This window comes from Maniola hyperantus, chromosome 20, assembly GCF_902806685.2.
Source record: "Maniola hyperantus chromosome 20, iAphHyp1.2, whole genome shotgun sequence".
In the NCBI taxonomy this organism is placed as follows: Eukaryota; Metazoa; Arthropoda; class Insecta; order Lepidoptera; family Nymphalidae; genus Maniola; species Maniola hyperantus.
This window is the reverse complement of record NC_048555.1, coordinates 918,545-935,294: the sequence shown is the minus strand read 5'-3', so window position 1 is coordinate 935,294 and position 16,750 is coordinate 918,545. Positions and strand designations below refer to the sequence as shown.

Below are 16,750 nucleotides of genomic sequence, written 5' to 3'. Positions count from 1 at the left end.
TTGGTTTTTTCAAAAATCTATGTGTTATCTGTATCATCTTTTGATGATTAAATGAATAAAACGGAAAATGTAAAAAGAAAACGTCAAAACAGGAAAGAAAAATAAACCACAATATCTACGTAATTGCATATATGTATATTTTTGTATGCATATTATATCTTAAGGTATTTTCTTCAATTTATGATTATCTATAAAAACATGTTTACAAATTTCTACGTGCTCAAAACTTGGGTGATAAAATTATTACGCACTTTGTTTATTATTGTTTTCCTGCAGCGTAGTGAGCTTGTGACGTTTTAGAAAATTAAAATGGTTCAATTTCGTTATTCGAAAGTTCAGAATTGAATTTTCAACGGTAATTTAATCGGGAGGTAGCGTTTACGGAAGTTTGCTAACGTTCGGAAGTTCTTGGCGTAGCTACTTTATTTCAGAGGGTACCGTTTTCTTGCCTTTTAGATGTTTCAGCGTTTAAGGCATTTTAAATAAATTTTAAAGTTTGTATTTTGGAACACTTAATTTTCATATTTTAATAGATCTTAGATTGATATTTGTTCTCTATTGAGCGTATGTTTATATAAATTTTAAGTGTTTTCTGAATAATTTACACAATGTTATTTTGATCCTATTAATAATTATTGTAAGTAATCGTTTTTTTATTATTCTGTACTTTTTCATGTTTGTTTAGCTAAATCTATATTTGCTGATTTTATTTCATATTTTAATAGACCTTAGATTGAGTATGTTTTGTTTTCATGTCGAATTTGGGGTGCTTTCTGAATAAATTTGCACAATATTTTTTTGATCCAATTATTTAATATATTTATTGTTATTTCTTTTAAATTATTCAGTATTTTCTCGTGTTTCTTTAATACGTGTTAGAATAGTCGTATATTTGCTGATTTTAGTATTATTATTGATAATTTTGTAGTGATAGTGAATCAATATTTTTAATGATGTAAATTCATCAAAATTCATATTTTATCATTAATATTAATTTATATAATTTTGATTATTATGCAATATTTTAATATATCTGCAGTATTTTTTATTTATAGATATATTATGTAGATATGTATTCGGTTTTTTTAAATTTCAGTTGTTATTTTTTCATTTTTTTTTTTTACTTTTTTGTAAATTTATATTTTGACTGTTTTTATTATTTTTTTCACTTCCTAATTCCTATCACAAACTAACCTAATCCAAAACACTTAACCTATCTAGCTTACCTGAGTAGCATCAGTATATGGCGTTGAGGAGTTTTTGTCCACCAGTTGCGATCCGAACACAGGAACGCCGCTCGAGGTGGGCGTCAGAGAACGCACATCCGAAATTTGCTGGGGTACCATCGTGCAAAATAAAACCCCGAAAAAACTCAACACAAAAAAACACAGTTCACCTATTTCACTAAACACTAAAGTAATAAAAGTCTGAAAAGTTTAGACGAGTTCCTTTGGACGCGGGAGCCTCACGGCGGACGTATCGCCGAAGACCTCCCAATATCTGGACACTATTCTTAATTTTCGCTCTAGAATTATAAATCGGCCACTTTCTTTCTCGGCTGGCGGTCCATAAGTCATAATTTCTGCGGGACGCGACCGCTCAGTTATCAAAGTGTGGCATTACGATTGTAGCGGCTACACTCCGCACATCTGCACTCCGCGGTGTCAGAGGACCTACTAACTAGTCGGCAACGTGCAGAGTGCTGTCAATATACCCGCTCAGCTGTTCGCCCCTACCGCGCGCAAGCGCCCCGCCCGCCCCGCGCCTCATTCTCGCGCGGCCCTTGCCCGCGACTGCATGTGTGTATGGTCTCCGACTCGATGTATCATTGCATGAGTTAAATGACGCTCGCTACAATTATTATGTTGCTAGGACATACCTACTGCCGTCCTATAGCAACCAACTGCAAAACATACTGATCTCGTCAAAAACCATGGGAATTTAGAAAAACTGATGTTTCTTAAAAGTTTGCTAGGTACTTAGGACCAAGTAACTTGACTAAAAACCATAGAATAGTATCGTAAAACTGTGATACTACGTAACGTAGGTAGATACCTACCTATTATTTTTTTAGAAACAAGCTTAGAATCTCATGTTTTTTTGAACTTCAGAACTCAATTATGATTTATTACCTATGGTTTTAGTTACCATATAAAATCTTTTTCTGTACTGATGAGAATCTTGATGCATGAAATAATTGAAATACCTAGCAATTTTTGATTAATCTAAGTACCTACTAGACTACAAATTACATCATGTGGACGAAGTCGCAGGAAAATCCGTTATTGGTTGCTCAAAAAGTGTACCTACTAATTCCAAAAATGTAGAGAAGAGATGAATGAATTTGATTTTATTTAATTATTAAGTAAGCAGGAATAAACATTTTTAAATATTTAATCGTATACCTACCTACCTATAGAATTTGTACGTACATTTTATTCTTCAACACATGTATTTTTTAGTACCATCTGCTTCCCTACCCGCATAATATAAGCGCACTTTTTATTTATTAAGAGCTTAAGCACTAGAAAAATAAAAAAATAAAATGTTCATCCTATATTAGTCTTTATTACATTACAGCGATGGTTGAAATTCGTTTACAAAAACGTCAGGTGTACAGATACCCATCGTATTTCGCAAATGATATGGGTCAATTGACAACTATTATTAGGGTTCCCTAAGGGATCTAAGGAATATATTATGATGTCGCCATGTTTGCTACAAAATGGCTGACTTTCTACTCTATTCAAACTGTTGGATCCCCTTTGCCTTTTTGTACCATCGAGCCATGAGTTGTAGTTTTCAAAAAATTCACCGTTAAGTTTTTTCTCGGTAGGAAAGGCCAGTTAGTTAGTGGTAGATTCACTTGATGATTCAAAAGCACTTGTAAAAGTTTTTTGAATAAAAAAAAAATATATTCGCAAATCCCTAAAATTAATACAAAAATTATACGATGAGACATCTAATCACAGTCATCATGATCATGATGATCATAGCCGGCCCAATACTGAGCACAAGTCTGCGCTCACAATGAGTAGGAAATTAGACCATAGTCCACCATGCTGGCCTAGTGCAGATTGGCAGACTGCACACACCCTTGACAGCATTTCATCACCACTATATTATTTTCCTACAAATTCGACAATTGAATAAATTATTTGGATTTGATTCTGACAATGGAGAACTCTCAGATATGCAAATGTCCTCGCGATATTTTCCTTCAACCATAAAACAAGTAATGCTTAAAACGCATAATACTCTGAAAACTTAGAGGTACCGGAATCGAAGCTTTGACCTCTCGTCGCGGCAGACGTCTTAACCACTAGGCTATCGCGGCTATTTGTTATTTGACTTGGCTTATTACCGGGAATTATAAACAAAACTAGCTGATGCTCGCGACTTCGTGCGCGTGGATTACGATTTTTAAAAACTCCATGGGAACTTTCTTTCCGGAATAAAATGTAGTATATATATGTCAGTTTCCAGGTCTTAAACTATACCCATGCAAAAATCACGTCGATCCGTTGCTTCGTTGGGACGTGATTGAAGGACAAACCAACAAACAAACACTTCGCATTTATAATATGGGTAGTAATGGGTTTTGACGACATCCCTGGCGCAGTGCTGAGCGCTGTGGTCTTGTTAGTGGGAGGTCCCGGGTTCGATTCCTGGCAGGGGTTTGGAATTTTATAATTTCTAAATTTCTGGTCTGGTCTGGTGGGAGGCTTCGGCCGTGGCTAGTTACCACCCTACCGGCAAAGCCGTGCCGCCAAGCGATTTAGCGGTACGATGCCGTGTAAAAACCAAAGGGGTACCTATGAGTTTAATAAAAAAAACTGACATACCCATTTCAGGTTAGCCCGCTACCATCTTAGACTGCATCATCACTTACCACCAGGTGAGATTGCAGACTGCAGTCAAGGGCTAACTTGTATCTGAATAAACAAAAAAAAAAGATCATGAGACGAGCCACCTAATTATGCATGGTAAGGACAGAACTTCTTTGTTTACGGCCAAGCACGTCCATTATCTCGCAACACGTGATCTCTCACTAAACAATCTCACAGATTACCGAGTACCGGATGCTGCCCCAATTCGGTATCACTTCCTTCGTCTTAACTAAGTTCCTGTTTACGCAAATATTCCTTCACATTGAGATTAAGGCTCGTACCCAATCACTCTTATTAATAATCATGGACTAGAGCCGTATTAACTTTATCCCAAGTAAAAAGTCTGCAGTAGCTTCATTCCGTATCAATGCACATACTCAGAGTAAGGAGGAAGTACAATAATCCGAATCAACTCTCGGCGTAAAATTTACTTCTTGGTGTCACATGCCACATTGAAGTCTGCCCTTTTCATATTATTAAGTACTAATTTGTTTCATTTATTATTCATGCATTCCAATATTGATTATATAACTTATTGAACAATTATTTTTATAATTGCAATATTGAAACCCCGTATGGCACAGCAATTGCATTTATTGCAAAATAGCAGGGAGACGGCGCTTATTAATCGTCAAGTAGTATTATATTTAATTTAATTAAGAAAAGGATGCGAATACTCTACAAATTAGGTGTGCTGAGAATGCGTACCACTGTCAAACTGTGTCTGTCTTTTTCATATTACATTAGTAAGAAGAGGAGGTGCGCTCAGAATCAGTACTATTGTAGCACGTATTAATTCAACAACTGAAAAACTCGGTTCTACCTTATAATAATTCCGAAGGTACGTGAAGGTGAAAACGCCATTATGAACAAAAAGTCCGCTTTGTATAAGTCCCGCAAATTGCTATGGCGCTGGAACCATGTCTCATTAGCATCGAAATGACGTCATTTTGACGTCAGCCGAATTAAAAATATACCATCAGCTCGAAACATCAGTCTAGTGCTGACGTCACTAAAATGGCGGCCACGCGCATTTGCAATTTGCGGTACTTATACGTGAAAACACCATCATGAAGAAAAAGCGCCGCTATGTAACCGCAAATTTTCAATTTACAAATAAGTTCATCAATATTTCATTCGTGTAAACTAAATATTCAATCAAATTAATATGAATTTGCGGTTATCGAAATATTTTACAATGGAATGCAAATAGCGATATTTTTAGGATTCTGTAGTAAAATAAGAAACCCGCAAATCATACCGACAGGTCCGAGACGCGGAGTCTTACTTGATGACAACTCAAATTAAGCTTTTATTTTATTTACTTCGGCAGTCCGACGGGAAGACGACTAACTATCGGCGATTTTCTCTCTCAAGAAACGCACAATAAATGTACATTCCGTGTAAACGAAAGAGATGCATATAACAAAAGTTGCTCTCTGACTGTTCACACTGCCGGCGACGACTCGCTTTACTAGTTTTGTCGCTGAGCAACGAGCTTCCAAAAATAAACTCGCTCAGCGATATTCGTTCACCGATGCTCGCTCGCTTGAACACAGAACACGTGTAACGCGCGCGCACAGGACTGAGCGACCGCGGGCGAATGCCGCGAGTAATCGCTCGTCGCACTTACTTGCACGCTGGCTTATAGCCCGACGACAAAACTATCGAAACTACACACTCGCTTCTTGCTGATCGCCAACTCGTTTATAATTTCTAGTTCTACTTGTTTCTGGTTCATCATCGGCGGTCGAACCACTGCCTAAAGCACTTGTCACACCGCCGACGATTAGTGAGAAATGAGCTGAGCTAAATACTAGAAACGAGTTGGCGAGCAACGAGAAGCGAGTGTGTTTAAAAAATAAGAATATTAGCCAACTTTATCATTCTGACTAACCCCTCATTACGTCAACGAGAAGTACCCTATAGGTTTTCTTGACAGACACGGCGGGCAGACGGACAGGCGGACAGACAGACAGAAAACAAAGTGATCCCATAAGGCTTCCTTTTTCCTTTTGAGGTACGGAACTCTGAAAAGGAAAAAGAAAAACTACGGAACCTTGTCTTATAAATGTTCTGACGTGTACTTGACCAGTTATTTCCTACATAAATAAAATTCCTCTTTCACTCGTGGATATAATAAAAATAAATCGGAACGTGAAATAAAATGGCGTCCTATTAATAAATAAGGGATCGCCCACAGGGGTCGCTTTTGAAATAAAAATATAATTTCAAACGTTTGCCATCATTGAATACTGGTGAATGGCTCCTCTATGCTTTTCTACAGATTTATACCTATATCAATCTAACCTTCCGGGTTTAGTTGATAAACTAGAAGGCTGTTGATTTTTGTTATTTTTTCTAGAGGTCTGCTTGTTTAATTTTTAATTCCATAAGATAAATTAATTAAAATTTTACTGTATGTTTTTCGTAAAGCTATAAATGTACCTTCTAAGATAGTAAAATAAAATGTCTACTATAGTAACAAAATTAGGTAAAAATAGGTAAAGCGTATGAATATTTAAAGTGTGTCTGGCTATGGTTATCTTTCTAGGGTTAATATTGCTTTAAATGTACACACCGATCAATTAAACTTAATTACAGTCGACGATCAAGCTACATATACCTATTGAAATATTGTATCAGATTAATAATTCAGTGTGTGGTTACCGAAATATTGACGAATACATCGAAATTCAAAGAGTTTTCAATAAAAATTTCCCTTTTCAACTCTTTGGCGTCACAAAAATTAATAGGGAAGTGAAATCAAATAACAAAAATAAGATAATCACTATCCATATTATAAATGCAAAAGTGTCTTTGTTTGTTGGTTTGTCCCTCAATCATGTCGCAACGGATCGACGTGATTTTTTGCATGGGTATAGTAAATAGTTTAAGAGCTGGAGAGTGACATAGGCTACTTTTTATCCCAGAAAATCAATGAATTTCCACAGGACTTTTAAAAACCTAAATCCACGCGTAAGAAGTCGTGGGCATCAGCTAGTAATGTTATATTTCGGTTTATAGCTGATAGGCTGTTATATAGGTTTTTTAAAATCCCGTGGAAACTCTTTGATTTTCCGGGATAAAAAGTAGCCTATGTCACTCTCCAGGTCTTTGACTATACCCATATAAAAAATTACGTCGATCCGTTGTTCCGTTGCGACGTGATTGAATGACAAACCAACAAACCAACGACAAACACACTTTCACATTTATAATATGCGTATGGATAACTGTCCATCAATGAAAAAAAATATTTTTATGATAAAAAAATCATACACTAAAAGAAAATTCAGAGTTTATAGATTTGAATTATGTTTATGAAAAAAGTTTCTAAGAGTTTTAGTTTTTAGTTTTGTTGTTTTTCTTTTTCAGAGAGTTGGTAATTACATGCATAATAATAAGTCTGATGTCCATTAAACTTAATTACAGTGAATGACGTACAAACTACGTCATAACATTATTACTGTAATATTCAATCGGATAAAATAATTGAGAGTGCGGTTAGTGAAATATGTATTTCATGTCGAAATTCAAAGAGAGCTTTTCCATAAAGAATTTCACTTTATTGTTGAAATGTAATGAAAATAAATTGGAACGTGAAATAAAATTCCATGGAATTACTGAATCGGCAATCGCCTTTCGGAAAAAATATTCCAAACGTTTTCCAATATTGAAATCCCGCAAGTAGATATTGTTTTGTGAACCTGGATATTTTTATTTAGTTACTAGCTGCCCTGGCGAACTTCGTTCCACCTAACAGTCGATTCAAATTTTAAATTTTACTCCACGTAAGAACCATCCTCGTACTTCAAGGATGTGTTATAAAAAAAGAATTAGCGAAATCGGTTTAGCTGTTCTCGAGATTTGCGATCAGCAACACATTAAGAGATTCATTTTTATATTTAGATATTTTTCTCGTAAATAATAGGATTCCTTTTATAAAAGGATACTAATGTTAAAACTGACTGACTGAAATAATATCAAGGTTAACTAATTAATTAAACTAATTAGGGGTTTTGCATTCACAGTTTCTCAATTTCATTAAAAAAAGTCTAAATCCACGCGTACGAAGATGCAGGCATCATCTAGTAAATTAAAACTGTCTTAACCCGTTACCCGTCCTAAAACTTAACTAATTTGACATAGATTTATCCCGTAAATTCAAAGGGGTTTTTGTAAACTTAGGTAAACACTAACATAGTGTCGCTATACTCGCAGGCGCACTTATTATTTTGCTTTTATTATATATTTTTTTCATTGTTTGTTAAAAAATGTTTTCTATTCTAAGAATAAAATAGAATATAATATTATTTTTATGGTTACTGTAATATAAATATAGTGTGATAACTTTGTTTGTAAAGAAAGTAGGTACTTTCTTTAGCACTATAACTTAGTGAGTTTAGACTTCCTCTACAATTTTCTTCTCTGTAGTTCTGTTTTTTTTCTGTGGAGGAAAATCCCTTATAATATATCCTCCCTTGGATTTTTTTCTCCAGTAGGCCTATAAATGCGCATTATACAAGATAACGTATGTTATGTCTAAATAATATGAGTAGTAAAATTGGGTTTCTGTCTTTTGGTATATTTTAATATTACACTATATTTATATTTATGAACTCAATATTTTTTCCTCTTTCGTTTGACATCCCACTCGATACAATAGCAAAAAAAATTTGGAGACCCCCCCACTTTTTTAACCGAGTTCCAAAAAGGTGGTTCTCAATTCGGCCCATTTTTTTTAAACATATACTTACATCGATTTTTTCGAGGTTTCTGGACCGATTTGCTAATTTTTTTTATCAACAGAGGACGTTCCCGTGGTGGTCCCTAAAAAATTTCTGGATCCAACTCCTCAATTCTGATGCTGCAGGATTACCGCCCACCTAATTTATCAAACAGATCTCTGACCTCTCTACGTGCCCCATCCTCATCCTAATGAACTTATTTAGGCTAGATTAGATTTTAGATAATATATAGGTAGTTATCTCATAATTACCTATATACATTATTCAGGAAGTCAATCGATTCGTCATAACAAATTAAATAAAAGGAAGTATTGAGTCATATGCATTTAAGCTTACTCGGCAATTGAACGCGTGACCTACTGTAATACAATCATCAATCTTTGACGATTATTAGGGTTCCGTACCTTAAAAGGAAAAACGGAACTCTTATAGAATCACGTCTGTCTGTCTGTCGGTCTATCAAGAAACCTACAGGGTACTTCCCGTTGACCTAGAATCATGAAATTTGGCAGGTAGGTAGGTCTTATAACAGACATTTAGGAAAAATCTGAAAACTGTGAATTTGTGGTTACATCACACAAAAAAAATTAAATTGTGGTCATGAACTAAAAATTAGTACTTATTTTCAATTTTCAAGTGAGATAACTTTATCAAATGGGGTATCATATGAAAGGGCTTCACCTGTGCATTCTAAAACAGATTTTTATATATTTTTATGCATCATAGTTTTTGAATTATCGTAAATAATGTCGAAAAATACGACTGCAGTACGGAACCCTCGTTGCGCGAGCCTGACTCGCACTTGGCCGGTTTTTTGTAAATTGTACTTAATATTGATGTAAATTTGTTAAGAAAGAAAGCTCAGACTCACCCAGCGGGCGATGGAGAGAGCTAAGCTTGGAGTTTCTCTTCGTGATCAAAACAGAAATGAGGAGATCCGTAGGGGAACCAGAGTGGCCGAAAAATCTCAACGGGTTGCCAATGGGTAGGGCACATAGTTCGAAAAACCGGTAGACGTTGGGGTGCTAAGTAACCTCGTACCGGAAAGTGCAGCGTAGGCAGACCTCCCACTAGTTGGACAGATGCTGCCGTCTGCTGAGCCGCTGGATTCTGGCGGTGTACAACCCTGGCGTGATGACGTATGGCGCTGAAACGTGGACACTGACAGTTGGCCTTGTCCACAAGTTCAAAGTCGCTCAGCGGGCTATGGAGCGGGCTATGTTGGGTATCTCTCTGAGGGACAAAATCCGTAACGAGGAAATCCGTAGAAGAACCAGAGTGACCGACATAGCCCAACGAATTAGCCAGCTGAAGTGGCAGTGGGCAGGCCACGTCTGCCGCAGAACCGATGGCCGCTGGGGCAGACGTGTTCTGGAGTGGAGACCGCGTATCAGCAAGCGCAGTGTGGGACGACCTCCAACCCGCTGGACTGACGACCTTAAGAAGATAGCGGGAAGTGGGTGGATGAGGAAGGCGGAGGATCGTGTGTGGTGGCGTGCTCTTGGGAAGGCTCATGTCCAGTGGATGCAAACAGGCCGATTGATTGATTGATTGATTGATTGATTGATTGATTGAAAACCCTGGCGTGTGGAAGTTTACCCCATGTTGAAATCTGAACAGCCATGTTTCATTATAAGTATAGATGCGAAAGTGTCTTTGTTTGTTGGTTTGTCCCTCAATCACGTCGCAACCACAAAATAAATACCTATCATGTAAATCAACAAAGCAACGGTTTGACGCGATTTTAGCGTTCCGTAGCCGAATGGCAAAGAACGGAACCCTTATAGATTCGTCATGTCTGTCTGTCTGTCTGTCCGCCCGTCTGCAGGCCGTCCGTATGTCACAGCCACTTTTTTCCGAAACTATAAGAGCTACTTAGGATTTTTGCACAAAAATAGAAAAAAACAATAAATTTTGGGGTTCCCCATACTTTGAACTGTAACTCAAAAAAATTTTTTTTTCATCAAACCCATACGTGTGGGGTTGGTATTTATGGATAGGTCTTCAAAAATGATATTGAGGTTTCTTATATCATTTTTTTCTAAACTGAATAGTTTGCGCGAGAGACATTTCCAAAGTGGTAAAATGTGTGTCCCCCCCTGTAACTTCTAAAATAAGAGAATGATGAAACTAAAAAAAATATATGATGTAGGTACATTACTATGCAAACTTCCACCGAAAATTGGTTCGAACGAGATCTAGCAAGTAGTTTTTGATTTATCGTGCAAAATGTCAAAAAAAATACAATTGTACTACGGAACCCTGAGGGCGCGAGTCTGATTCGCACGTCGGTTTTTTTTAATCTTATGTCAATTAAAAAAAAATTTTTTTAAAGTATTTATTTGTACTGCAGCGATCTACGATCGAATACGATCCTCAAAACTTGCGTACCTAAGCCTTATTATATTACTCATACTTTCCTAATAATATAAATCTATTTTTTTTTTTTTAATTTATTTATTATCCAATCAAAATACAAATCAAAAGCTTAAACAAGAAACACTGAAAAAACCACAGAGGTTTGTCCTCAGCGCCTATAGCTGCAACGATTAGGTGCCTATTAACTAATTACTTAAAGAATTAATCTACAGTAGGTATTGAACGCGAAGAATCAAGTAAGTATGTAACATAATATAATCGTGAGTAAATTCGATACAAAGTTTACAGAATATCGTATATCGTTTATCAATATGTGTCACTGAATCATCCGGGCATTAGGTCAAGGGTGACATCATGATATTCAAACTCAAAGCCTTACTGAATAAGCAGATTGTTGAAACTATCTGTTTCACACGGGTTTTTCATGCGAACTGAATCGAATGCGAAATCAACTCCATTCAGCGATTTTCCAATTTTTTTTTAAATTCTGCAATGATGATGCAATCTAAGTTAGAAGCGGGCTAACCTGGAAGGGGTTTAGCAATTTGTATTAAACCCATACCCCTTTAGTTTTACACGGCATGCTAAGTCGTTTGGCGGCACGGCTTTGCCGGTAGGGTGGTAACTAGCCACGGCCGAAACATCCCACCAAACTGAACTAGAGATTTAAAAATTTCAAGCCCCGCCGGGCTGTGCGGGAGTGCGAAGCGCCCCCCGCCTCGCACTCCTGCACCTCGATTGCCATCTCCACCTGTCGCGAACTATACAATATTTCTTGCCGGCTACTGTAAGAAGGGGTTGTCATCTCCTAAATATACAAAACGAAACGGTGACAGACTGATCTATCAACGCACAGCTTAAACTACTGGACGGATCGGGCTAAAATCTGGCATGCAGATAGCTATTATAACATAGACTTCCGCTAAGAAAGGATTTTTCAAAATTCAATCCCTAAGGGGGTAAAATAGGCTTTCGAAATTTTTGTAGTCCACGCGGACGAAGTCTCGGGCATTGGCTAGTTTCAGATATTTTGAATTCATGCATGACGGTACTTTAACTGTTTCACTAGTTACTTACTAAGTTACTAGCACTCCAGCTATTTATCCAAGTAATAGTGCAATAAAGTAACTTAGTCGCGGGAACTTCACTACAGTTACTGTAATGGTTTTGAGCAAATTAAAACGGCTTATAATGCGCCCGCCTGGCGCTTAGGCGTTTTTGTACCTACTAGTGATGTAACGAATGTCATATTTTGGACATTCGCGGACGCGAATGAGAATGCGAATATCTGCTGCCAACAATCGCGAAAGCGAATGCGAATATTCATCATTATCATCATCATCATCAACCAAATAAACGTCCGCTGCTGGACATAGGTCTCTTGTAGGGACTTCCACACGCTACGGTCTTGCGCCGCCTGGATCCAGCGGCTCCCTGCGACTCGTCTGATGTCGTCCGTCTACCTAGTGGGGGGTCTTCCAACGCTGCGTCTTCCGGTGCGAGGTCGCCATTCCAGCACCTTAGGGCCCCAACGTCTATCGGTTGAACGAACTATGTGCAAATATTCAGTTTTTATATAAATTTGGCGCCATTTGTCTATGGCATGGTGACCTTGGCGGCAGTCCCGTTATTAAATGGTAAAGAGTAGACTGATAATGTGATTACGAGGTAAAGTTAATTTATGTTACATTATATATTTTTAAACATAAAAAATTATGGATTTTGTTTTATTAACTAACTATTACAACAATTTTTTTTTATATTCGCAAAACATTCGCAGTAATTTTACGGAATGCGAATGCGAATACGCAAAAATATGCGAATATCCGCGAATGCGAATATTCGTTACATCACTGATACATACAAATACTCTTAAGGCACGCGCAGATAATATTAAGTATTAACAGACTTCGACTTTATGACTGTCTAGAATAGCGGATGAAAATCTCGGATTCTCAGTTAGAAAAATATCTTCTTAGGGTTCCCTAGTAAAATGAAAAGAAGCGGTAATAACACAGTAGCTGAGACATCGGCCTTGTATTCGAGGCTTTGGGGTTCGATCCTGGGCATGCACCTCTAACTTTTAGGAACTAGCATGCGTTTTAGGCAATTAAATATCACTTGCTTCAACGGTGAAGGAAAACATCGTGAGGAAACCTGCATTCCTAAGAGTTCTCCATAATGTTCTCAAAGGTGTGTTCTCCGCATTGGTTCAAAAGCAAAACCCTTCTCTTTTTGAGAGAAAACCCGTAGGTACTCATTAGTGAGCCAGCGATGGGTTGATGTACAGTACGCGGCAGAAAATAATGTGCATCGGCCTTTGGAATGACATTTCGGCTTTGTAGAGCGTTGTCTCTGTCACTCATACCTACCTATATGAGGTTTTGTCAGTATCAACGACAGAGACAACGCTCTACAAATCTGCTATTAGCTAAAGGTCGATGTACATTACTATCCGCCGCGTACTGTAAGCACTTTTTGTTTTTTTGATGATGATGATGATGATGATGATGAGAAACTATAAACTGTACATAGCAAAAGTTTTGCTAAAACCATGTCCAAAAACCAATGAATTCAATAACAGCTGAACTTTGAATATTTTTGAGACAAAATTTGTTCCAAGAATATCCACCTACTTCACGGCACGAAACCCTGATAGAATTGAATTGACCAACGCGTGTACTGTCAGCACACCTTGTACCCTGACCTAAACAGCTTATATCCTGACTAAACACACTTGGAATTCAACCTTATTAACAAGTTCCAGGGTTGAAAATAGATTGGAGGAAATAAATGCAGATCCAAGAAGGAATATTAGATAGTTTATCTCGTGCAAGCGTGTTTGTGTTGCGGTCCCTGTTGGTTTTTTCTCTCTTTCACACGTATGGAGGGTGCTATAGTTTTCTCGCTCGCACACCTAACCGGTCCTTTCGGGCACGTTTTGTAGGAAAGTGGAAGCTTGTAAGATTAGAGGTGATACCGTGTTTTTATGTTAACTTTTTTGTAGAGCCTTCTATAGGTAGGTAATAGGTATCTACGAGTTTTTTTGTTTTTCTTTCTTGTGGATCAATGAGTCATTTGGTTCAGTGGGTTGGGATCAAAACTTTATATTCTTGCTCTTGAGGCTTGAGTTAGAAGTTTTAGAGAACACGGATTATATTTTCAAATGCTAATGTGAATAGGTAGGTACTTAATAGGTGCTTGAATTATATTATATTATATTATATTATATTATATTATATTATATTATATTATATTATATTATATTATATTATATTATATTATATTATATTATATTATATTATATTATATTATATTATATTATATTATATTATATTATATTATATTATATTATATTATATTATATTAATGTTTCTTTAGGGTGCAGGAGGTAGTCATTATCGGTCATCATTAACCGACTTCCAAAAAGGAGGTGGTTCACAATTCAGCCAGCCTTAAAATCGGCGACTAAATCTTAAAATTTAAATCCGATGCGAAATTAAATAATAACTTCTGTTATAGTTTTTTATTTATATTTAGTTTAGATTTTGTGGGGAAGAAATGTATGGAAAATTGCAGTACACGCCTCTTACTCTTAATCTATGTCATTGATTGACACGACCTAAACATTAAAGCATAGATCATATAGATATAGGTATTATTTTTCGTCTTTAGTGGTGATAGTATTCAGAGCCATCTCTGAAAATTTTATGGAACGCCGCGCTGCCTGGAAACTTCCTCATTGAACTCCGGAATCAAAATAAGAGGCAGAAGTTATTAGCACTAGGCTATCAACGTTTTATACTACAACTAGCGACGCACCGCGGCTTCGCACGGGTAGCTTATTACAATTTTCGTAGGGATCTATAATTTTTTTAAACAAAATATTATTGCCTACTAGCGGATGCCCGCGACTTCGTCCGCGTGGATTTACGTTTTCCAAAATCCCGCGGGAGCTCTTGGGTTTTCCGGGATAAAAAGTATAATATATTAATACAGGGTATAATCTTTTTCCGGGATAAAAAGTATAATATATTAATCCAGGGTATAATCTATCTTCATTCCAAATTTCAGCCACATCCGTCCAGTAGTTTTTGCGTGAAGGAGTAACAAACATACACACACACACACACACACACACACACACACACACACATACAAACTTTCGCCTTTATAATATTAGTCGTATGTCACTCAGAAAAGTGTAGCTTTCTACTGGTAGAAGAATTTTCAAAATCGGCTCATTAGTGCCAGAGATTTTTCACTAGGTACTTACTTGAAACAAACTTACAAACTTTTCCTCTTTATTATATTAGTATTGATTAATTAATTTTATAAAATAAAATTACCACCAGCTATTACAGGCCTATTATCTTTACAAAATAGCTATTTTTACATAACAGATAAAAAGATAAGATATAAAAGATTAACCCACTTGTTGACCTTTTGGAACTTCTCGAGACTTCAGATCTAAGATAAGTCTCTACGGAACCGCGCTGTTTTAAATAATAACTATAATAAAAAGTTGTTAACTCTGTCTGTATTTATTTTAAATTTATAGAGATGGTATAATAACAGTCTATTATTTTTTCTCTTAGTATTTTGTCGAGAAAAATGGTTGGTACCTGGTGGATGCTTTTTATCCCGGAAAATCAATTTTCCACGGGATTTTTAAAAACCTAAATCCACGCGAACGAAGTCGCGTGCATCAGCTAGTAATATAATACAACTCAAGTAACAAAACGTTTGATTATAATATGTATTGAAATATAACAGCCACAAATATAACAGCCACAAATCACTCCATTGAATCAACATACTATAACTTAAGAACACTTGAGGTTCTCGAATTCATGACTTATCGCATAGGGTTGCCTGTTCACTTACTGGAAAAAAAATGCTTAAAATAACTGCCTATTTACTTTACTTATAGAAAAACAGTTTCAGAGAGAAAACTCTTCGATTATTTCGGCCCAATTGCCAGAACAGGACATAACCTTGAAAAGTTTGTAATTACGTACTGCCAATATGGACGGAAAATATGGCTCCTCTGGTGCTGCAAATGTTCATGGGCGGCAGTAATCACTTAACATCAGGTGACCCGCCTGCTCGTTTGCTCGCTATATGTATAAAAAAAAAATCGGTGATGTAGCCAGATGCGTTGGTCGAATCAAATCCGCACCATTTTCGATAGCAAGGATATCTTCCACAAGAGGGTCTTTGGTGGATGGTGTCACGATCTTCAGTAAGATAAATAATTTAAGGGTTTCATCACGATGTTTTCCTTTCCAATTAAAGCGAGTGATATTAATTACAGAATTAAAGAATTAAAGAATTAATTCATTTCTTAAATATCATCTGCATGCCTGAGACTTCTCCATAATGTTCTCAAAGGTGTGTGAAGTCTGCCAATTCCCAGCGTGGTGGACTTTGGACAAACCCTTCTCATACTGAGAGGAGACCCATGCTCTGTAGTGCGCCGGCTATGGTTTGTTCATGATGATGATGATTATATTAAAATGTGTTAACTTATTTTTTCCTAAGTACGGTTGCCAACCCTACGATTATAGAGTCACATGAATTCATAAATTAGTCCACACAAAAACAACCACTATTCCCTCCGGTTAAGAGCCAAAATACTATATTAGTATTCAGCGTAAATCTACCGTACCTATAGTTTCAGGTTACAATGTTATTTGTTATTAATAAACAATGTAGTTAGTTGTACAA

The 16,750-nt window shown here is 36.6% G+C and overlaps 1 protein-coding gene across 1 annotated transcript in view; it reads right to left on the bottom strand.

Moving 5' to 3' along the window:
- The window catches only part of LOC117992064 (transcription factor sem-2-like), a 194,481-nt gene extending 192,790 nt beyond the window's left edge, over positions 1-1,691 (bottom strand). Inside the window, exon 1 of the mRNA XM_034979717.2 lies at positions 1,227-1,691. Within this exon, the coding sequence (XP_034835608.1) occupies positions 1,227-1,346 (120 nt within the window). The 5' untranslated portion in view covers positions 1,347-1,691. The remainder of the gene's footprint in view (positions 1-1,226) is intronic.
- Positions 1,692-16,750: the final 15,059 nt, after the last annotated feature.